Source organism: Ziziphus jujuba, chromosome 4 (genome assembly GCF_031755915.1).
Source record: "Ziziphus jujuba cultivar Dongzao chromosome 4, ASM3175591v1".
NCBI classification, from domain to species: Eukaryota; Viridiplantae; Streptophyta; class Magnoliopsida; order Rosales; family Rhamnaceae; genus Ziziphus; species Ziziphus jujuba.
This window is the reverse complement of record NC_083382.1, coordinates 4,935,874-4,960,749: the sequence shown is the minus strand read 5'-3', so window position 1 is coordinate 4,960,749 and position 24,876 is coordinate 4,935,874. Positions and strand designations below refer to the sequence as shown.

At 29.5% G+C, this 24,876-nt stretch overlaps 2 protein-coding genes across 2 annotated transcripts; both read right to left on the bottom strand.

Annotated features, from left to right (window-relative positions):
* Positions 1–2,624: 2,624 nt before the first annotated feature.
* LOC132803483 (sesquiterpene synthase 2-like) lies at positions 2,625–4,535 on the bottom strand. Its single transcript, XM_060816635.1, has 4 exons — positions 4,403–4,535; positions 4,087–4,225; positions 3,598–3,846; positions 2,625–3,107 (listed from the first exon to the last, which is right to left on the bottom strand). Exons 1-4 carry the CDS (start codon positions 4,480–4,482, stop codon positions 2,799–2,801), a joined length of 777 nt encoding a protein of 258 aa, XP_060672618.1. The 5' UTR covers positions 4,483–4,535; the 3' UTR covers positions 2,625–2,798.
* On the bottom strand, positions 4,483–6,583 carry LOC132803484 (valencene synthase-like). The gene is made up of 4 exons (XM_060816636.1): positions 6,434–6,583; positions 5,593–5,875; positions 4,852–5,223; positions 4,483–4,621 (listed from the first exon to the last, which is right to left on the bottom strand). The coding sequence occupies exons 1-3, from the start codon at positions 6,542–6,544 to the stop codon at positions 4,919–4,921; spliced, it is 699 nt and encodes a 232-aa protein (XP_060672619.1). The 5' UTR covers positions 6,545–6,583; the 3' UTR covers positions 4,483–4,621; positions 4,852–4,918.
* Positions 6,584–24,876: the final 18,293 nt, after the last annotated feature.

Genomic DNA, 24,876 nt, shown 5'->3' with positions numbered 1-24,876 from the left:
ACTTCGATATCCCCCTTAGCAATTAATGAACATCAAGAAAGAGGACAAAACCACCATTGCTGCAATATTTAAATGCCATTTCCATGCACTTAGCAAACGTCCCTGCAGCACCTAATTTCTTGATATCAGAAGGAAATTAATTTAACGTCAAATATTGGATTATTGTAAGGTGGAGGAAGAAGATCACGAAGCAAAGCTACTTGAGAAGGTCGTTGCATGTGCTACACGTGAGATATATTGCATTACGATCAATAATCGCATCATTAATTATTATTGCACAAAATCTTATTTTCATGAAAGGCATGCTACCTCAAAGTTTTATAATTAAACCAATTTTTTTTTTGTTCAAAATTAATATATTTCAGTATTTTAAAGTACACAAAACCATAACTTATAAATCAAGAGAGCTCACACTAGCTAGGATGTATTTGCTTATGTAGAAGTTATATTACAAGAAATCTCATATTTAAATTGTCAAGACCCGTCCAAAATTTTTCACCGGAACCCTAAACAAGACCTGATCCCAGGAAAACCCTACCGGACCTTCCAATGGAAAATCCGGCAGAACATCCCCTAAAGGTTGGACTTACCACAAATTCCCTGCACTGAAAACACACTTTTATATATATATCGCCTTATCCCTCCACTTTACTATAATTTAATTTCACAATAATCAGCATTTCCATAAATTAAACAGAAAACTAATGCAGTATTTAATAAAGTATATCCAATACAATATATAGAGCATCATAGGATACAACTAGGTATGGAAGTTATACAACAAAGGATGGAAAAAAAATGTTACAATAGAAATAAATGAAAAGAAAGAGAACTCCTCAAAATACGATGGCAACGAAGATCAAGCTCGCTCCAGACGAACGTCTATCAATCCTTGTACCTAGAAGAACGGATTTAAAAAAAAAAAATGAGATGCTAATCATCTCAGTGAGTGACCCTATCTACCATACAATTATAATAGTAACGATAGTTATAGTACACATGAATAATTGAGAATAAATAAGTAAATAATTAATAATTAATTGAAAATAATATTTTCTCTCAAAACCCTCACCATTCACTCCATTGGAAAAATTTTCCTTTTTAAAACATTTTCGCCCAATCTTTTATGCCCCAAAAATCAAGAAATAATTAATTTAATAAAAATTTAAATAATCCAAATACGAATAAAATACAATAAAATAATTTAAAATATTTGCATTAAAGAAATATAACGTAAAAGTGAAATTCAATATATAATTCGTAAAATTTGATTTAATAAATTAAAATAAACAGTGTCAAAAATATAATTTAAATAATTACAAACAATCATGTAAAATAAGTGGTAAAAATATTATAAAATTCATTTTGAAATATTCAATCAATCTATATAATAAAAATATGACAAGATGCATTTTAAAAAAAACATTTATTTAAAATATGTGACATAAAATATGAATAAATACATTTTAGAATATACCGTATAGTTTTTTGTTTTTTTAATGAATAAATAACAAAAATTAATTAATAGTTAGTATGCATTACATTTAAGTTCTAAACACAGGAAAAACTTTTTATAATAATATCATATATTGGAATAGTTTCTATTTAGTCATAAAAAGTTTTAGTCCTAATTTAGATTAGTTATAAATAAGAATAAATTCTAGATTATAATAAATTATAATTTTTTTAAGTCTCATATTAAGGAATTTTATCTCTACATAATGATAATTATCTATACATTGCAAAATATATATGGTATCTTATAGTAAAAATTCATGATGATATACAATATTTATGTAAAATCGCTTGAGACAATGATTTATTCATTAAAGTTATTATAATATCAATAAAATTGTTTATTCATTAAAGTTATTATAATATCAATAAAATTGCAAGGATATAATAACTCATTGAAATGGATACTATTCTTATTGAAGTCAAAATATTTTTCACTATAACTCCAGTAAATTATAATCTTTTTATAGTTATAAAATTAATTTTGTCTAAATAATATAACTATAAAGAGGTTTTGTAAGTAGTATTGAAGTATTAATAATATATGATATAATTTATATTTAAAAGATCTAATTATCTGTCATTAATTAAATATTTTCGATATGGATAATTGCATGTAAGCAATTAATTATGCCATTTTATTGTTAAACAAACAGTGCATATTCTTTTTGAAAGAACTAATGAAAAATGAAATTTTACTAATGATTAAAGTATATATTACAACAAAGTAAATAAGTCACTTTAAAAACATGAATATTCAAATTCACTTATTAATGCACTCACAATGTAGTCAAGAAACCAACAGGAAATCATAAGAGAAAATCATAGAACTAATTCTTTCTCTTTATTTTATAATAATTCTCTACATATAATATTTAAATTCACTTATTAATGCACTAGTAATACACTCAACAAACAAATAGGAGATCGAAAGAGAAAATACAAAGGACTAATTCTCCCTCTTTATTTTATAATTATTTTATATATATATATATATATAATATAATATAATGGAATTCCATTAATAGCATGATCTAATGGAGAAACCACAAAAATCTTACTTACTAGCTTTTGGATTGCTTTAAAGATCAATATTTGAGATTTTAAAATATATTTAATTTTGCTCGTTTAAAGTTTTAGTCTTTCAACAAACTCGTATAATTCACTAATTTTAAATTTTAACAGCAATCCAAAAACTAATAATAAAAGATTTAGTGGAAAATCCATTATGATGTTCTAATAGGAAATCATTATGATTATATATATAGAGCTAGGATAATATATTATGGAAGAAGATGCTCGTGAACGGGTACAGGATCGACAAGCAGCAAATTAATGGTGTCTTTGATCAAATGAGGATTGGTATAACTGTCACCGTCCTTATACATAACATCTGACATGCGTGCAAGATTCAGAACGCGGTCAAGAACAGGGGTTGCTACAGCAGTTGGCTTCATGAACTCCTGGTTTATATCTTTCCAAACATTTTCAATTTCTTGGTGCAACATTTTATATGCTTCTTCTTCTTCAACTCCATGTTGTTCCATGCAACATTCAACCGCTGATGCACAATGTTCTCTCTTCTGCTCGAACTATCAATTACAAAATACAAAAAACATAAATAAATATATAGTTTCACACGGCATAGACAGTATGAAATAATTATATCATTACTATCTGTATATATATAAGAGTGACATAAAAATACAATAAAGGAATTCAAATGACTTGAGATGAAATTAATTAACTAAACCATAAAAAAAAATTGAAAAAAAAAAAAAAACCTCTTGTTGTCTTATGAATTTGATGAACCATGCTAGTAATTTTGTTTTAAAAAATTTCATTTATGTAAGTGTGTAAGGCTAATTTTGTGAAATTCATTATAAAGAAATGCATAATTTTACAAAACTGGTTTTTTTATTTAAAAAAAAATATATATAAAAAGGCAATATGAAAATCTTCGCAGTTTGGTTGATAGGTAAAATACAAAAAGTAATTTAGTTTGGGAGTAAAATGATATAAGTCTAATTATATTTTTAGATAGTAACAATTAGATACATATATATATATATATAAAACAACCTTATGGGAGGTGATGTCATTCATCAGTCTGCCAATAAGTGAAGCAGCTTTAATGATTTTTGGTTTATTAGAGGCCCAAATGAACGCTTCTTCAGTTGCAGTCCCCTCACCCATGCATAGAAGCGAGGCCGTTGTGAGAGCATAATAACCAGCACTTACTTCGCCATTGCATATGTATTCCTCCACCCTTGGAGTGTACTTATGAAACCGATCAACTTCAGCAAAATAGGCTTGGACTAATTCTTTCATCTAAACTCATAAAAAAAAAAAAGTAAAAAAATAACATTTGTGGTATATAAGCATAACAGATCAGGAAAATTATCATAAACAAATAAATTTTGCTCAAATAAACAAAGATTTATCTTTATGAATTTAAGAAGTTATAAGAATATTTTTTTCCTTAATCTCCCTTTTCCATTTGAAGATTTTGATTATTAAATAATTTAAACAAAAAAGAAAAAAGATAAACTCAAGATTAATTGGGCTTACTGCTTGTTTCGCATAAGCTAAACCATAAGATCTTCCTTCCTTGTCAATATGCTCCTCCAATTGACTATAAGTGTCCAAAATTGTCTGATATATCAATTTCATGTAATCTGGAAGAACATCTTTGGCACTAATATCCCACCTGAGAATCATTAATTAACAAAAAATAACATCTTATCATATTTAAGGATCATAATTTTTACTGAAATAAGTAAATAAATTGAATATGATGGATTGGAAAAAAATAAATACTACATCAACTAAATTCTAACCAATTCATATATGAGCTAAAAGAGTAAGTTAAATATAATTATATTACCTTATGACTGCTTCCGTAAAGAGTTTGATTTCTTCGTATGTACCATGAGCATCAAAGGTATCATCTATGATGGAAGTCATGGCTATTACTTTGGTAACTAACTCTCTTGCAAGGGAATATTGGGGTTCAAAAAATATTGCATAAATCCAAAAGTATAATTCTACCAGTCTGTCTCTTGCATAAGGCAACTTCCTTTTGAAGTCCAAGTTTTTCCACCACCTAATTGAATCACATATGTATAACACAACCATAATAATTTTCAGTAACATAAAGATTTATAATATATAATAATTATTTTGAATTAAATATACTAATTAAAGTGTGAAAGAAACATCACAACTAATTAAGTGGCAACATTTAAAAAATCTCTCTATAATATTGTCCTGATCACATTTGAAGGATTTTTTAAACAAAATACTAGAGATACTTTCAAGTTGCTTTAGACATACCTTGAAAGGTTGGCTACTTCCTTTTGATGCAATGCTTGTAAAATATTAAAATCCAATTGTGCCAACTTCAACAAAGTTTTGTTGTGGGAATTTTCTTTAGGGTAGAAAGAGATGTAATGTCTTGTCTCTGACCTTGGTATGTTTTTACGATGGACCGGTTAAGGGCAAAGGTGACCTTTCCAGCGAGGTCGGAGTTCATATTACTCAACTCTAACTGAAGATGAATGGTGGTGAAAACTAGGGCTTCATCAAGAATTTCTTCCCCATGCATGCGAAGGTGTGCTGCCTCGTACAGACTTAGCATGGCAGGAACATCAACGGTTAAGGATGCCTTAAATTCACCATCTCCATCCTTGAACTTGTTAAGTACATCTTTCACAAAATAAACAAGCAAAAATCCAATTGAACTTAAGATGGTAGACCAACCAAAACCAATTTATATATAAACTTCCAAAGGAGCAATAGAAACAGTAGTTTTGATTATGTGAAAATATATAATTAATTATATATAGGTAGTTCATCTATGTTTTTTTTTATCTAAATCTTATTTTTATCCTCTTTTTTCTTTTTATCATTGCTTTAATCCTCCATAAAAAATAAAAAAAAAGTACTTACCACAAAAAAAAAAAAAAACACACAATAATAATGATGATGATGATAATAACAATAATAAATCTAAGCACATATTAAAAAAAATTTAAAAAAAAACACCAATTGAAGTGTATAGAGACAGAAACTTACCGCACGAAATATAATAACCATGTTGCCTAAGCAAACGAAACCAAAGTGAAATAGTGTAAAGGTCATCATCCTCTTCATCACGAAAGCCATAAGAGCTATAGATCTTTTCTAATACTTCATTAATCTCCCTCTCAAAATGGTAAGACACACCTAAACGTTGGATTGCATCAATCAACTCCAACTTTTGCAAAGGGTTTTTCTGAGAATATGTCATTACCAACCCTTTAACTTCTTCCTTCAATTCTTCAACCTTTTGCTGCATTTTTTCGATGTGCTCCTTTTGCTGCAAGGGCAAATACATATTGGTTAATTTTTATTATGGGTACCAAACTGTCTAACTTGTTTATAACATATTATTATTTTATTGGTTTATATTGAGTTGCACTTATCTCTTTTAACTTTTATTTATATTTAAATTATATTAGTTTTTCAACCTATCAAATAAAAAAAACATGTTTTTTTAGCCCATGAAATTTTTTCTGGATACTTTGGTCTTAAACTTTAATTTTTGATGTACTTTTGGTCCTCTAACAATTTTTAGTCTACTTTTTAACAATTTCGACATATATATGGGTTTTGTAGAAGTATCAGATTTTGTAATTTTATTATTTCCTTATCATAATAAATATAGAGTATGTTTCAAAACTATTAAAAGTTAAATTTAAAAAATAATTTAAGAATTAAAGTGCACAAACAATAAAATTTAGGAACAAAAATATCACAAAAAAGAGTTTATTTAAAGACCAAAAATAACAATTATGAATATAATTGAACGTACTTATAGAATCCATTAACCTACGCATACTAAGAATAGACCCAAAACAAAAAAAAAGTAGCATACCACACAGTGAGAGAGGAAATAATCACCCCAAATGGTGGGATGAAAATCTGCAGAGGGACGGTTTTTATTTTGGGTAAAGGCTTCAGAAGCTGCTGAAGCTTGGATCGACATTTTGTTTTAAACGATGTGGAAATTGAGTTGCCTATCTGCTTAATTTGAGTGTGATTACAATGCTTATTTAGCTCAAGGTTTTATAGAGGGAGTTAAGTGCATGCATGGCTCCAAGTAGAAATTGAGTTTCCTATCTGCTTAATTAGCGTGTGGTCATATCACGTGCATGCATGATTCCAGGTGGGACCCGTGGAGTTGTTGTAGAATGAGGGTAGCATGTCGGTGAGGACTTGTGGTAGAGTGAGGGACACGTAGTATGTGACCTGCGAGGAGCAGTTGCAGAATGAGTGTAGCATGTGGGACCCGTGAGGACTTATTGTAGAATGAGGGAAATGTAATGTGACAAGACAGGAGGAGTACTCTTCGAAGAGGCTGCTAAGGACGGCTAGGGATCGATATTCACCTCCCCCGGTATCCTTGAAAGACTTTGATCCAGTTAAATTTTCAACAAATGCAAAAATATTGTTAACACTTCTAATTTTAATCTTATGGGATATATAAAAAAATAGATATAATTATTCATAAATAATAAATAATATTTTTATTTAATAATAAAAATATCAATATCAATAAAAATATTAAAAATATAATTTTATAAAAATATCGATATCGATGAAAATATTAATAAAATTATAAAAATTATAAATATTTAATTTAAAATATAAATTTTTATATATGAAATAATTAATATAATAAAATAATATAAAAATATAATAATTAAAATATAATAATAATAACATAAATAAAAAAGTTATAATTTATATAGTAATATGTGTTGATTGTTGATAAAATATATTTATATACATATAGCATTAAAATTCTATACTTCCTAACATGCTTATAATACATAATTTGTTGTGAAATTTTTAGAATCTATTTTAACAAGTATCTATTTTTTTTCTTTATTTATTAATTTGATTTTATTATTTTTTACAATGATATTGGTATATTTATACTTATTTATATACTTATTTTATTTAAACTTATTTATATATTTTTGTTACCAAATTAATTTATATAGTTTAAAATTTTAGAATATTGAAACCTTTTTAAAAGTACTAAATCTATTAATAATGCATTATTCACAACATAAGCTTTATATAATAACAAAAAAATGATAACTTGATAATATATATGAATACTGCCGTTCGCATTCCTCAACAAATGTGTCGCCGTTCGCCTGTTCTTTTTTTTTTTTTTCAATTTTTTTGTTTAAACATTTAAAAAAAATAAAATCAAAATAAGACTATAACAAGAATTGAATCCAAAACCTCATACACTCTCATGAAATCACCACACCACTAGGCCAAATCACTTATATGTACTAATATAGCAAATATTGGCTAATATAGTGTTTGGCGACGCATTATTGAATCAATGCGTCGCCAAATACAAGAACAGGCGACGCATTCCTCAACAAATGCGTCGCCTGTTCCTTTTTTTTTTTAAAATTTTTTTGTTTAAACATTTAAAAAAAATAAAATCAAAATAGGACCATAACAAGAATTGAACCCAAGACCTCCTACACTCTCAAGAAATCACCACACCACAGGCAATCCTTCTTGAAGAGAATACGTTGCCTATTCTCTCAATTAACAAAAACAAAAATTTTGAAAGACATGCAAATTTTATAAAGAATAAAGGTGTACTTGAAAAACAGAAAAATAAGCAGCAATCTTCGATATTTTGCTTCGCATTTTTAAGAAATATTTTCAGTTTTTATTTGTAGTTGAAAAATAAAAATATTAATCAAAGAAAAAAAATGCAATTGGGAGAAAAGGCGCGTTCTTGCCATTTTTTGAAAATTTTTGGCGCGTTTTTAAATTTTTACGCGTTCCTTTAAATCCATTTTTTCTTTTTTAAAACTACATCAAGTACACCACCTAATCGATATTAGATTTGGAAGCAATCTAAGAGAGACTTGAAGAGTGAGATATTCCAGGTTTCATTTTTCATTTGCCTACGTTGTCGTCGGCCGAGAAGCTAGATTTCTCTTTGTCGCCCTCGTGATTTTTTGGTTTTCTTCTTTCTTTATCTCCATCGTTTAGGTGAGTTTATTTTTTCTTAACATGAGGTGGGTTGTTTTTTTTTTTTTTTTTTCATTTTAACTGCAGCTTAGGTTCATTGGGTTTTATTAATCTTGCTTTTTTAGAAATTATGTTTGTGATATTGCTTGACATTATTTTGCTAAGTTCAACAAGTATTTTGTGTTGAAGATTAACTTGAATCAAGATGGTCTATTATTTTAACTTCACCACAACATCGTACGGTTGTTGAAGAAGATGTTCTTGGAGATACAAAGATGGCTCACAATCCATTTGTCATATAGTTGCCAAGTGTCGATGAAAATGATAATGAGGATGAATGTGAGAGTGACTATGTTTGTAATGACTATGAGGGGAGAAATGTGATTCGTCAAATCTTAAGAACAATGGTAATATTTTTTAAATTTTCATTTATACTAAATTACAAATTTAATAATGATTAATATTTTATTTATTTTGCATAAGTGCATGCTAATAACTTTTTTAATGTTTCCATATGCAGTATGAGGATGTAATATCGTCAACAAGAGGTCAACTTCCATCTCAATGAATATGCATTCATGGAAGTTTAATTAATATTAAATTTGTTATGAAAAATACAATAGCTTACAAATTATGTAAAAATATATCAATGAGATGATATTTAATTTATTTGATAATTAATTTGTTATGACAAAATATTTATTTAAAATTTTTGTATTCTATTTATTTTGGATGAAGCTAGTTTTCATTTTTTTGTATTTTAATTATTTTTATATTTTTACTATTTTAATCACTTTTCACAAAATTTAAAAAAATTAAAAAAAAAAAGAAGGGGCGACGCATTAAGAAATAATGTGTCGCTAAAAGTGTCGATCCGTCGTTAAATAGGCGACTCTATTAATGCGTCTCTAAATAGGCAATTCTACTAATGCGTCGCTAAATAGTCAACTCTATTAATGCGTCACTAAATAGGCGACTCTATTAATGCGTCGCTAAATAGTCACTTTATTAATGCGTCGCTAAATAGACGACTCTACTAATGCGTCGCTAAATAGTAAAATGCGTCGCTAAATAGGCGACACTAATAATGCGTCTCTAAATAGTCAATGCGTCGCTAAATAGGCGACTCTATTAATGCGTCGCTAAAAGTAAATATGAGTCGCTAAAAAGTCAAAAATAGGCGACTCTTATAATGCGTCGCTTGTTGTCTTATAGATTTAGCGACAAGACATTAGGCGACACCGTGCGATACGTCGTTATTTATTTTGTGCGACGCATTTATTGCGTCAGTTATCAATGCGATTCTAGTAGTGACGACAAAATAAATTTAATAGATACTTTAAAAAAAAAACATTAGCTATAGATATAAATTCATATTTTCTATTAAATTATAATGTATCTAAAAATTTAAATATAAATGGTAAGTATTGCAATATAATTGAGATAGCGGGAGTTAATAAAATATTATTGAGTGGTTAATTATTTATTTGGTTCACTAATTTATGTGCATAATTTTATTATTCATTATTCATTTTTTTATATAAATTACTCAATATTCATTTGTTTATCATTGTTCATCCTTTTTTTAAAGTTATTTCATTAAATTAAAAAGGATCCAAAATTTATTATATTAAGTGAATCAAAACCCAGTCGTCCGACCCATTCTCAAATTCCAACAACCCAACAAAATGTTTTTAGGTTTAAACCAAAGATCATCTCCTTCTTCTTTATCTTGCCTCCATGGCTTCCTACATGGATATGCAGAGCAATGGGATTTTATCATGATATCTTCAAAAAATGATTGAGATTTCGACAAAATGCCCATAAAATCGAAACTATCACCGCTATTGAAGTATCTCACTGACAAATTAGGGAAACCAAGAAATATTTTCTTGTCGCCCCTCTATCGGTGCCGACCTTGTAAAAATTCCGATATACCTTCAATATTTTTTAAGGTTTCGTTGATTTTTGCCAATATTCATCGACAACGCCGATATTTCCATGAAAATTCAGATAGACATTTCTTTCCTTCTCTATCGATGTCAATGCTAGCCGAAATCCGATATTATCGTTGATATTTTCTTCACTGCTTCTACCCTTCTAGAGAGTCAATTGGAGCTGGACCCCACACATTAGAAAAAAGTTAATTCTAATGGTGTATGACTAACAGTGGAAGATGGTGAAGTAAATAGGCATTTAATTTTGCCTAATTGGCAGGTTTATTTTTCTCTAATTGGCAAGCAATGCAAGAAGAATCACTAGAAGATGGAATCGAAAAGGAGATATTACATTGTGATGCTACTTTATTCATAATAACATAACTAGGATGTCCTAAGCGATAGTGCCTATGTAGGGGAAATTTAGAACTAACACATGATAAAGAATATGAAGCATTAGACAAACAAGAAACAAAAGTCCTAAGAGAAACATAAAACATTTTTGGTAGCAGCACTTGATAGAGCCCATCCCTAAGCAGTCCAATTGAGAAAAATCCTCTTTGTAGCCTTGTCCTTCATAAAAATAGACTGCTTAGTAAATTGCACAATAACATTTTTATCAATAGTTAACTTGAAAATACCTAATAATTTTTTTTTTTTTAATCTGAGGAACATGTAACATATTATTCAACTTCATGGTTCTTGAACTTGTATCAAAAAAAGAGGAACCAATATGAGATATAGGAAAACCTTAACCATTTCCAACAATTAATTTATCACCACCATAGTATTCACTTCGTTTTGCAATGTTTAAGGGATAAGAAGTGACATAGTTAGTGGCTTCACTATCAAGTAACCATTCAGAATTAGTAGTGACACCCGATGAAGCATAAAAGGTATTGAGATTTTGTGGACTTATATAGTTTTCATCAAATCGATACCAACAATGTTCTACACCATGGCCAGGAACTTTTCAAATTTGACAGTAAATCCTGTTCTTGGATCCGCTACAACCACGTCCCCTATTGAAGGAGGACCACGAGCATGTAATTGATTTGTTGACGACGAGAAACAGTTTTGGTTGTTGCCACATCTAGAAGTGAAACCACAGCTAGGTTCAGGCTGTTTTGGCTGCTTAGTTGCAACATTTGCAGATATAATATCATTTGGTGTAACTTGTTGAATCCGCACTTCTTGGCTCAAGAGGAGAGATTGTACTTCTTCCACTGCCATGGTGGTGTGACTAGCATGAATATTAGCTATGACAGCATCATATTCCAAAGGTAAACCTGCGAGCAACTGCATTATGAAGTCTTCATCGGAGACAAAGAAACCTGTTATTGTTAAGGAATTAACAATGTTTTTCATTATTGAAAAGTAAAAGCTGATGGACAGAGATTCTTTTTTTGTGATCTGAAACTGTTTTCTCAACTGCATTATTTTAGCCTTTGATTGGCTACCAAATAATTGTTCAAGAGGACTCCAAAGTTGAAAGGCAGTGATTGGATTTGAAGCTTTAGTTGTAATAGCCCAGTCCACCCGTATGAGATATTGGCCGCTTTGGCACTGAGGAATCCTCTTACAACCCAACCCTCACGGGTTTAAAATGCATCTACAAGGAAAAGGTATCCACAGCCTTATAAGGCATGCTTCGTTCCCTTTTTCAACCGATGTGGGACTTCACAATCCACCCCCCCTTGGGGTCCAGCGTCCTCGCTGGCACACTGATCCGGGTCTGGCTCTGATACCAACTATAACAGCCCAGTCCACTCGCATGAGATATTTTCCGCTTTGATACTAAGGAATCCTCTTACAACCCAGCCTTCACGAGTTTAAAACGTGTCTATAAGGGAAATATATCCACAGCCTTATAAGGCATGCTTCCTTCTCCTTTATAATCGATGTGGGACTTCACATTGGTGATCTGTGTTTGAATGGTTGGTGAGGTGGAAGAAAGAATCCAGCTAACAAGAGCTTGATCAAGGTATCTCCACTGATGATAAGCCAGATTTGGAACTGTCATGCCTACAGATTGACAGTCACTGGTTGTGTTGATGACAGAAGTGAAAGAAGGTGCCTGAAAGGTACCATCAACGAACCTTTCCAAGTTACACCCAATAATTGCTAGTAGAATTTGTGATCTCTAGATTATATAATTATTTTGATCCAGTTGAAAAGGAAATGTATAGTTGGATAAAGTAACTTCTGACAGAGAAGGAAAAGATGATGCATCCAGTACAGTAGATGAATTAGAAGAAGAGTTGACCATGTGGATCGAAAAACTCATTTGAGTATATCACTGCTCTGATACCATGAAAGCACAGATGTATGAACAAGAGAAAGATGTGCTTTTTATTTCTATTTTTAATTGCCTGAATAGTTAAGATATAAATACATGATGTGGACTTGACTTTCGGTATTGGAAGGTTATCTGATATACACAATGATTCACATACTGATATGGCTAGATATAACCAGGTGCAACAGTTATCTATTATGGGTAGTGGGACACCTAGCCATATAACAAAGTGTAACAGTTATCTATTATTAGTAGTGGGACACCTATCTAAAACCTTATCATTAAAAACCTCTACGACACCTTGGTTATCAATTATGAATTAAAAAATTTTAAATAACTGTTAGTGGTTAAATTTACCGAAATAGTTAGTTTACCATTATAGCCTTTAAGGGGTTCGTCAAATGGAAAATAATTATCTCATCTGAGCTTATGGTTCTAAATATGAATTATACCAACCTTAGATTAAAAATGAAAAGGGAATCAAAACTTGTATAATTGATCATATATTAGGTCAATTTGACTAGTAAAATAGAATATATATATATATATATATATATATATTGTTGGTTTAATGTTTTCCTACACCTAGTTTAGTGCAAAAAGGGTAGCCCTTTTTTTTAAAATAAATTGGGAAGGCGTATTTTAAAGCAAACTAGTTTAGTGCAAATAGGGTGGCCTTCTTTCTTTTTTTTTTTCCTTTTTTTTTTTAATAAATTTGGAAGGAATATTTTGAAAAAGACATGGGCAAAAGAGTGTACCATCATAAGCGGTTATAATTATTTACATTGTTCCAAGATAACAGTGTAAATCAGGCTTAATATTATGTGCACATAATATTCAATACACTTGAACATTATTGTCCCTGCAGGGACAATCATTTGATAAATTCACTGTTTTTTTTTTTTTTGGTTTTTTACAAGTCATACAACAATATCAATTTTTTTTTATTAAAAAAAAAAAAACTGTTAAGCAGGATGATTAAACATAAAGATAGAAATATGTAGGAAGCGTGTATTAATTATCTAATTGTTATTGATCATGAGCTAATTTATACAAGTTAGTAGCCAAGCACTAGTACACATAAGCAAGCCTTTAGGCTATCTAATACAACTCATCAAATATATTGACATACATAAAATTAGACAACATACAGATAAATGATAAGAATTCCATACCCAACTATACAAGCCAATGATCCTCAGCGTATCCACGTAGTAGATACAAACTAGGTAGAATGTTTATCTCTAACATTATGGTTTTTAAATTGTATTTGTTTCCATGGATCGACTTGGAACAAATATGTAAGTTGGAATAATGTTGGAAAATTTTCCAACAATTTATTGTCTCCTAAAAATGTGGGTGTGCCACTTCAAACCTGCAACAGTTCAAAAAAAGAAAAATGTGTGCTAAGAAATGCCACTTTGAATCTCCACTCCAAACTTGAAACAAAAATGTGCGCCAAGGCCTGCCACTTCAAATCTCTATCCAAACTTGCAACAATTCAAAGAAAGAAAAATGTGTGTCCAGGCGTGCCACTTCGAATCTCCATTTTAAACCTGTAATGGTTCAAAAAAAGAAAAAAAATATGCTCCAATTGAAGCAAACTACAAAGACAATTATATTGATTATTGAAGAAAAAAATAATCTAAATTTTCAATTGCCTTAATGATTAAAGGACTTTTGAAAAAATAAAATTTCAACTAAGAACAATAAACTAAAGAAAATAAATTCTAGAACAAGAATAAATTAAATAGTCTAGTGTCTTGTAGTTGTATGTATAAAGGTGTCCCAATAAGTAAATGGAGCTTCTCAACATGCTTGTATTTTCAATGTGGGATTTTTCACTTTACATTTATAGTTATGACTATTCAAAGTTTTTCACTTCTAAACCGTGTGGGACTATGCTTTCTTCTCCAACGTCTAACCATTTTTTTATCTAATAAATAAAAATAAAATTTGAATAAAAAATATTAAATTAATAGAAAAATCAAATTAAATAATGGTCCAAGCAATGTGCTAAGGTTCGTTCTACACACCAAAATCTTTGTGGTTGAGTTAGTAATTTTAAATAGTAATTTGCTAATGCATGTCACATTTGGTAATGGTTTTTTATTTTTTATTTCTTATTTTTTCTAGTTAAATTTTCTTATTTCAAATGGTTTTTAGTGTTCTAGGAAATGGTATTATAATTTGTTAGGAAATAACAATAAATTTAAGAGTTGATAAAAAAATTAAAAATTTAAGAGAGAGGAAAAAAAGTATAGTTGTCCCTTGTGACCAATTGTATGAATTTGTTTTTTTGTTGCAATATACAAGACCAAGTGCTATATATTGTTGCTCGGAACAATTGGAAGCCTGAGGGGTTATGCAGTTAGAGAAGCTTCAGCACTCGTTTTCTAGCAGCATATTTGTGCTGTTGCACATTTTTACTGATGTTTTACTTGAAAATATACTTTTGAAATGGGTTTAGTAAATTTTTGTAATAAATTTGAAAAAAGGATTTCATCACTAAACCTTAAATTCAGGATATGTGGGTTTGGCAATATTTGAATACAAAAACATAATTTGACCAAAGTTTGGTTGCTCGAATGGAATTGAGAAATTTGCCAGAAATAATTGGTTTAAATCAACAACAATCAGCTAAAATTTTAGAGTTAAAAATTTTTGTGACCATCTAAGGTTCCTATAAATGATGCCAAAATTCACAAAGTGAAGTTTAACAACCGATGCACACACAAGGGTGTTTTTTTTTTTTTTTTTTTTTTTTTTGAAAAGTGGCTACTTCCCAGACCAAAAATTGAAAAATAGCAATTTCTTTTAAAAAAAATAAGCCGACTTTTAACACATCCATGCCAAAATATTCTTCATTATGTTTTTTTTTTTTTTTCCCTTTCCTTTTCAAAATGCAGCCTAGGGCTTTCCCTTTCTACTTTCCTATTTGAAAAACATCATCTCTATCACCACTTCAACCCAAATTCTCCTCCCATTCACATGCATCGCTCTCGCCCCATTGTCATCCCACCAAGAGTCGTTCGATGGTAATGCTTTTTTAAATATTTAAGTTTTGTTAATAATGTTGATTATCTTTCTAGCATTGGAGGAGCGAGTGAGGAACCAAGCAAATAAATGAAGCAGAAAATATAAGTTTGTAGACTTACAAGTGAATACAGAGAAAATTGAAGAAACAAGGATTTCAAGCTCACACAAACAAACAAACAAACACACACACAAAAACACACACATAGAGGATTCTTCAACAATATAACATTTTTTTTACTTCTCTGTTTTTGTTACTTTCTCATGTTCATAGATGCATCTTTTTCTTCTATTATTATCCTTTAAGGTTTGCTCAGTTCCAGCGTTTAGAAAATTTTCCACTTGCCAGAAAAATTTCCTCCAATCAGAAAAAATTTTCACCTATAGGAAATTAATTTCCTTTTATCGGAAAAAATTTTCTCCTATCGGAAATCAATTTTTTCCAGTGGAAAAATCATTTCCAATAGATGAATAAATTAATAATGGGTTAAAAAAATGGTTATTGTGTAGGATGTAAAAGAGTTGTCAAATTTGAAGCACCATTCAAAATTACACAAAAAAAGTAAAAAAATTTTAAAAAATAAAGGAAACAGGCTACACTTTTATGAAAAGGTTGCCTTTATGAAGAGCGTCACCATAAAGAAGAAAAGCTGACGTTTTTCAACAAAAGCATCAGCTATTATGTAGATTTTTTAGCAATACTTCTTTAAAAAGCATTGACTATTTTATAAGAATAGTCGCTAAAAACCTCTATAATAGTCCACGCTTTTGTTGAAAAGCATTGACTTTTCTCACTTTTAAGGATGCTATTCAAAAAAGCGTCACATTTTCCCCTTTTTTTTATTTTGTTACTTTTTTTATTTTTTGTTTTTTTTTTAATTTTTTGTGTAATTCTGAATAGTGCTTTAAATTTGTCAACCCTTTTGCATCCCATACAATAATCATTTTTTTCCCCATTATTAATTTATTCATCTAGCGAAAAACTGGTGGAAAAGAGCAGAAAACTAGAGAAAACTGGCAAACTAGCGGAAAATGGTTGAAATTCATCTTTTTTGCCAGTTTTCCTATGGTTTTATTGGTTTCGTAATTTTGCAGATCCACAAAATTTTTCTTCCATCTTCACACTATATGTAACCTAAGTACTTTTAAACTCAAATATAATAACTCATAAATAAATTTATTATATACTTATATTAAAAAACCTTTAAAAATATAAATTCATTTAACATAATGATGTAAAATTTAAGACAAAGAAAAAACAGAAAATTTTTATTTAATTTTAGTTTAAAAAATGAGAAAATACAAATAAAGAGGGTGAGAGCATATGCAAAGGCGAATAAACTTCATGTGAATTTTTTTTAGATAACTAGGCGTTTACGTAAGAAAGGAGGAAAAAGGAAACGAGGAAAAATATTTGATTATTTTCAATTTTAATAAAAGATATTTTTCTCCGTTGACTAGTATTTATAAAAAATTATGTTATTTTTCAATTTTTGATACTGTGACTATTTTGAGAAAAAAAACACACGATAATGTCGATTTTGGGTTTTGACTTTTCAAGCTGTACTGCAGGAAAAAAAGGAAAACAAAAAAAAAAAAAAAAAAAAAAAAGGAAAAGGGGAGTTTTACATAAGTTGGACCCCAGTAGATAACAGATAGGCCTTTAGGCCTGGGAGAAAAAATAAATAAATAAATAAATAATTAAAAATAAAATAAAATAAAAAATGCGTTAATCTGAAATTCAAAAAATAGGGGTAGAGAGGGAACACTAACAGTAAACCGCGCAATAATGGACTTCGGAGCTAATAAAAAAGGGCATTCTATCAGATATTCTTCTCTCTCTCTCTCTCTCTCTCTTCACTCTGTGGCTTTGAATCTTCAGAACCAAAAAAAAAAAAGGTGTTCCTCTAAATTGTCTCACCGCTCTTTTCCTTGTAAGACATGGAAGAGAATTTTGGTGCTAATTTCTAAGAAGCAAGCCATTAGCTGAGGAGGCAAAGATTACTACGTTCCAAGTAGAGAATTCTTCTCCAATACATCGAAAAAAGTAAAAAAAAAAAATATATATATATATATATATGAAAAATTGTATTTAGATTATTTTATTTTTTAAATTACTTTTAAACGTTATATTTTTTAAAAATCATCACTGATATACTTTTTTAAATTTTTTATATTATCAACAATATTTTAAATATAAAATTATAATCTTTAATAGGTAAAATTAATTAATAAAAACCAGTTTTTATTATTATAAATGATAAAAAAAAGTTTCGAAAATAGAAAATTAATGCAGAATGTTCCAAACCAACCATGAAAAATCTTAATGCAGTTACGTCCATTGATAACTAAGATATATAATACAATATATTAATAAATAAAATAAATTTTTTTTTTCAAAGAGAAAATAAGAATTAATTGAATCCTGATTAGACGATTAATATAGTGGAAAAATATATTTAACATTGGGAAAAAAAGTTGTGTAAATTTGAAAAGTATTTGAAAAGAAAAATCAAGTAGAAAGAGACGTACAGGATTAGAAAAATAAGTGATACAATATATTTATGTCATATGGTATATTCGACAAATTAGAAATTATTGGCCAATAGCCAATTGAATAAAAGTCTTTGGCAATAGTGTGTAAAATGATGGTTAACAAGGTCTAAAAATCATAAAAAGCTAGCTTTCTCATTACTCTTATAATGAAATCAGAACTAACTTGAAAAATATATATCTAATTTCCTGCTCTTTTTTATTTTTATGTAAAAATTAATTTACTTGTCTATAAATTTATATTAATATCTCAATCAATAAAATAATATAACATGCCGTTTTCTTACGTTATATTTGCCAGTTGCTTTCTAACAACTTGGTGGAGTTGTGGTTTACAAAGGTCTAAAATTCCAAAAGCATCTCCCCACTTTTATAAATGCACTATGTAAAAATTAAGATCTAGCGACACTAACTTAACGACATTAAGAAATAAAAGCATCTAAAAAAATTAAATCGCGACGCTGAAGCTAACGCGTTAGTTAAAATTCTATAAATATACAACGTGTTCAAAAATTGTTGAAATCAAAAAGTCGCTAAAAATAAAAATATGCGACGCTGCTTTTCGGCACCGCTGAATATGTGTCTAAAACGCATCGCTTTTAATAATGTGCTTATATTTTATCTGAATTGTAGTGTTTAAATGCTAGACCCATGCAAAATGATTAACCAACCACTTATCTATATTTACATAATCACAAAATTTAATTATATAAATACTAAAAAAACATATGAAAATAAGCGATGTTTATAATAGAAAATGCATCACTTAATATTTGATATGATAAAAAAAAAAAAAAATTTGAAACTCCTTAATTTAACAAACGAATTAGTTATTATTACCAAAATAAATTAAGTGAAAATTGCAAACAAAAAAATGGTAAACATTGCCTCGAAATTTTTTTTTTTTGTTTTGTTTCAAGTACAGCATATTTGCTATTAAAATTTGCAAGTTTGTTAAAAATAATTTTTTTTAAATTAAGGTAATAGGCGACGCATTCACATATAACCACGTCGCCTTTACCTTTAATCATAATTTTTATTTCTTTTGGTTTTTCAATTAGTTTTTTTCTTGTTCATCAACAAATAAACATTGAAAATATTTCTTAAAAATGTGAAGGAAAAATACTAAGGCGGTTGTTTAATATTTCTATTTTTCAAGTCAAGTTTATTTGCTTATAAATTTACAAGTCTCTTAAAAAAAATTATTTTATTTTTACAAAAGAAAACAAACGACGCATTACCTTAAAAATGTGTCACCTATTTTATGTGTAATTTTTTTTTTTTTTGGTTCATCTTCAAATAAATGCTTAAAATATTACTTAAAATGTTAAGAAAAATTAATAAGCTGGTTATTTAATTTCCTTGTTTCTCTAATACAGTTTGTTTGTTGTTAAAATTTGCAATTCTTTTAAATTTTTATTTTACAATAAACTTGAGGAACAGGCGACGCATTAGTAATATGACATGTCGCCTATTTTTATTTATTTATTTAGGTCTTTGATTGTTCATCTACAAATAAACACTAAAAATATTTCTTAAAAATGCGGAGCAAAGTTATTAAGGTGGTTGGTTAATTTTTGTGTTTTTCAAGTATATTTTATTTTCTTTTAAAATTTGCAAGTCTCTAGAATTGGTTTTTTTTTTTTTTTAATTTAGTGTATAGGCGACCCAATAATCTCAAAATGTGTCGCTTGTTTCGTACTTTATGAATTTTATTTTATTTTGTTAGTTCTTTAATTGTTCATCTACAAATACAATTTTAAAAAAATGAAAATACAAGTTAATAGATTTGCAAATTTAAACAGAAAATAAAATATATTTGGAAAAAAAAATTATTTAAAGAAAAAAGAAAAAAGAACAGGCGACCCTAAAAGAAGATATTGCATCGTCTATTCCCTTAATAAACATAGAACAGGCAATGCTAAATGAACTAATTGCATCGCCTTTTCACCCAACCAATTTTTTAATATTTTAATTTAATTTTAGTTTTTATCTTTTTTTATTTACCTTTTTCGATAAATATTTTCAATACTTATTTGTAGATAAAAAAATAATTAAAGAAAAATAAAAAAAAAAGATGGAACAGGCGATGCTTTTAAGAAAGAGTCACCAAATAGAGGAATAGGTGATGCATTTTTCAACAAATGCATCGCCTTTTCACCTAACCAATTTTTACTTTTTTTTTAACCTTTTTCAACAAATATTTTCAATACTTATTTGTAAATGAAAAAAATAATTAAAGAAAAAATAAAAGAAACATGGAACAAATGATACTTTTAAAAAAGAGTTGCTAAATATAGGAATAGGTGATGCATTTTTCAACAAATGAATCGCCTTTTCACCCAACCAATTTTCACCTTTTTTATATAATTTTAATTTTTAACTTTTTTTAATTTTGAAAGTTGTTTTTAGTACTTTTTTTTTAATTTTGCAAATATTCTTTTTTGAATTTGTAGATGAGCATTCAAAAAAACTAATTAAAAATAAATAAATAAAACATGGAATATGTCAGGTCCAAGATCCCTCACCGGAACCCCAGATAAGTCCCAATCCTAGTGAGAACCCTACCAGACCCTTCAATAGAAAATCTGGCAGAACCTCTCTTAAGGGTTGAACTTATCATAAATTCCCTACACAGAAAACACACTTTATCTACACGACCTTATTTCTCCCACCTTACTACAATTCATTTCCATAATAATCAGCACTTCAATAAATTAAATAAGGAACTAATGCAGTATTTGATAAAATATATCCAATATAGTATACAGCGCATCATAGGATACAATTAAGTATGAAAGTTAAACAACATAGGGTAGAAAGAAATATTGCAAATAAAAATAAATAAAAAGAAAGGGAACTCCTTGAAACACGACAGCAACAAAGGTCAAGCTCGCTCATATAATAGATGAGTGACCCCATCTACTACATGATGAATTAATAATAATAATAAAATATAACCAAATTTTAATTAATATTAAATAAGCATAAATATAATTAATAGTAATAATTTAAAATAATTTTCTCTCAAAACCCTTATACTCCGCTCCGTTGGAAAAGTTTCCATTTTTAAAACATTTTCACAAAACCCATTATTGTAACCCCAAAATAGAGAAAATAATTAAATAAGTAATTAAATAATCAAAATACAAATAAAATACAATAAAATAAATTTAAAATACTTGCATTAGAGGAATGTAACATAACAGTGAAATTCAATATATAATTCGTAAACTTTGATTTAATAATTCAATATAAACAGTGTCAAAAAAAAATTTAATAAGTTACAAACAATATTGTGAGATTCCACATCGGTTGGAAACGGGAACGAAACATACCTTATAAGGGTGTGAATACCTTTCCTTTGTAAATCGTTTTAAACCCGTGCGGGCGGGATCCAAAGAGTACAATATCACATGCGGGTGGACTGAGCTGTTACAGTTGGTATCAGAGCCAGTACCTGGATCAGTGTGCCTGCGAGGACACTAGATCCCAAAGGGGGTGGATTGTGAGATCTCACATCGGTTGGAAAGGGGAAGCATGCCTTATAACAGTGTGGATACCTTTCCATTGTAACGTGTTTTAAACCCGTGCGGACGGGACCCAAAACGGACAATATCACATGCAGGTGGACTAGTATAGCATCCCATCCCAAAGTACATCGAAATTTTTGCATGTTGATCGAGGTTGACCGTTGACCGAAAGGGTCAAAATTTTGACTTTTTGTTCTGGATGGAATTTGGCGTTGGCTGAGGTACCGTTGCGAAGTACACATCGATCTGAATCCGTAAACTAGTAGCACGTTGAAAACAGAATTATAGTTTGAAAATTATGAGCAAAACAAGTTGAGGTCCAAATTGTCCAAGGGTTGCCGGAGTTGAATTTTTGTTCGTGTAAAGTTGAGCTTTGACTTATGCATAGTTGTTAATTACTCATCGATACGAGTTCATAGACTAGTGGCACGCTCGATTTGGACATGTGGTTTGAAAGTTACGGACCTGTAAAGTTTTTTCGAGACAACATTTAATATTCATGGATCTGTATGTGTGTGAACAGTGATGCCACGTGTCATAAAAAATGGACCCATCCGTGAGTGCACAGTGGCACCCACAGGCATTTTGATTGGTTGAGAAGGGGAGGCAGGAGAGAGAAGGAGAAAGAGGAGAGAGAAAGAGGATAGAGAAAGAGAGAGAAAAAGGGGAAGGACCGGCCAACCGTCATTCATCCATTTCTGGCCACCAGAATAGTACATGCGCTTGACCACCGTGACCCACCCATGAAAACCGACCGGCCAGCCAAAAGTGCCCGGATCAGGGTGTTTTCCGGTGAGTGGCCTGTTTCCTTCTTCGGCCGCTTTCTCCCAAACCAGACCTCCATTTGCCTTACCATTGATCCCGTTGAGTCACCCGTTCTCCAATCTACCTTCCCACCAAAAATCACGACGAGTGGCCACCGGACATGCCACCGGCAGTGATGGGTTCCGGTGACTATGGCGGCTCGTCGAGAAATCGATTTCCGGCGAGTTCCTAGTTGTACCGCCTATCTTCTCCCACTAATTCTAACCCCCTGAACCCAAATCCGGTGTCCACTTTCCTCAATTCTTAACGGATTGTGAGAATCAAAGGCCTAAAATCCGAGAGCTTTTTGACGAGATTCCGGCCACCACGGGTCCGACCTCCGGGAAGTAAAACCATATTCATAATCCTCGCATCACAAGCATCGATTCGGTATATCATTCGTAAATTTTGGTTGTCATTTGTGTTCGGTCCCCCGGATACCGGGTATTATTTACCCGAATAAAATATTAATTTATTTAATCATGTGTAATATTGTTATTCTAGAAGTATGTGTGAGCCGTAGAATTGATCCTATGGAGGATCTTGGCTAGATTGCGTGCTCGAGGTAAGTGACCCATCTTCAAAATTATTTTGGGATGTTAAAATATATATATATATTTTGTGTTAATTGGTTATTTGAAGAATATGTTTTATGTGTTGAATATTTAGTAAATTTATATTTGGAATTTTGATGCCAAAATTGAATGAATTATAATTATTTATGCATCAAGAAATATTTTGAGTTCAAGAATTTTATGGAGATGGGATTTTGTTAATAATTGTTAAATTTTATTGTTGGAATATTGTGTAATTAGAAATGCTTTCATGTGAATTTTAATATATGTTTAATATTTGAATCCATTTAAGTTTACAATGCCGATTTATGATGGTTTTAATATATGTGTTGTTGCCAAAAATATATTTGGGATTTTAAAGGAATTATGGTTTAAGGTTTTTAATTAATTATTGTTGAGTTTGATGTTGATTTTATAATGCATAACAAATGCGTTTACATTATTTTAAGAATATATGAATTTCATGTGGTTTTAATAATATTTTTGGCATGATTTGATTTTAAAGATTTTAAGAAAAATATTGGTTTAAGTTATGGTGCTTTCAAAATATATATTTTTGTGCTTGAAATATTATATAGTGGATTTTATGATATGGGAAAAATTATATATTATCGATGGATTTATGCTGGTGATATTTAAGAAAAATGTGGGATTGTGAAATTGAAAAATGGTATAATTCCCATGGTGAATTTTGGAAAAATTGGATATTTTAATAATAAACTTGGTTATTTGTTTTAGACGCACTCATACAGTACTAGTATTTTGTATTGTATATGTGGATGAGCGCGCAAGTTGTAATGTCTTCCGTGAGTTGCCATCAGACCGTGGGCAGGCAAGTTCTATATGGTGCACATAAGCCGCCCTCTTCTATGGTCGGGATGACTGTTTAAGCAGCAGCGCTGTCGGGAAGCCGAAGTGACCGTATGCAAGTTTCTCTTTTTAACCGCCCGCCGGATGATGTTCGGGACGCTGGGTATCGTAGGGCATCACTGGTATATAGTGTGGTGCGTCAAGTATTATTTTTCAGATATAAATTTCAAATCCCAAAGTTTTAAAGTTGTATTTAAATTAAATATATTTAATTTGTTTTATCACCTATTTCCAATTAGTATTTTCTAAAATGTATTTATTCATATTTTATGTCACTTATTTTAAAACAATATTTTTAAAATGCATCTTACCATATTTTTATTATATAGATTGATTGAATATTTCAAAATAAATTTTATAATATTTTTTACCACTTATTTTACATGATTGTTTCTAATTATTTAAATTATATTTTTGACACTGTTTATTTTGATTTATTAAATCAAATTTTATGAATTATATATTGAATTTCACTTTTATGTTATATTTCTTTAATGTAAGTATTTTAAATTATTTTATTGTATTTTATTCGTATTTGGATTATTTAATTATTTATTAAATTAATTATTCCTTGATTTTTGGGGCATAAAAGATTGGGTTTTGCGAAAATGTTTTATAAGGGGAACCTTTCCAACGGAGTGAATGGTGAGGATTTTAAGAGAAAATATTATTTTCAATTAATTATTATTTATTTACTT

Excerpts from the sequence above, each read along its gene's own strand:
- LOC132803483 (XM_060816635.1), bottom strand. The coding sequence starts at position 4,482 with ATGACTTCCATCATAGATGATACCTTTGATGCTCATGGTACATACGAA. Across the intron at positions 4,226-4,402 it reads TTTACGGAAGCAGTCATAAG|GTGGGATATTAGTGCCAAAG; the intron begins GTAATATAATTA and ends AATGATTCTCAG. Across the intron at positions 3,847-4,086 it reads TAGCTTATGCGAAACAAGCA|ATGAAAGAATTAGTCCAAGC; the intron begins GTAAGCCCAATT and ends TTATGAGTTTAG.
- LOC132803484 (XM_060816636.1), bottom strand. The coding sequence starts at position 6,544 with ATGTCGATCCAAGCTTCAGCAGCTTCTGAAGCCTTTACCCAAAATAAA. Across the intron at positions 5,876-6,433 it reads ATTTCCTCTCTCACTGTGTG|CAAAAGGAGCACATCGAAAA; the intron begins GTATGCTACTTT and ends TTGCCCTTGCAG. Across the intron at positions 5,224-5,592 it reads TGGTTATTATATTTCGTGCG|ATGTACTTAACAAGTTCAAG; the intron begins GTAAGTTTCTGT and ends ATTTTGTGAAAG.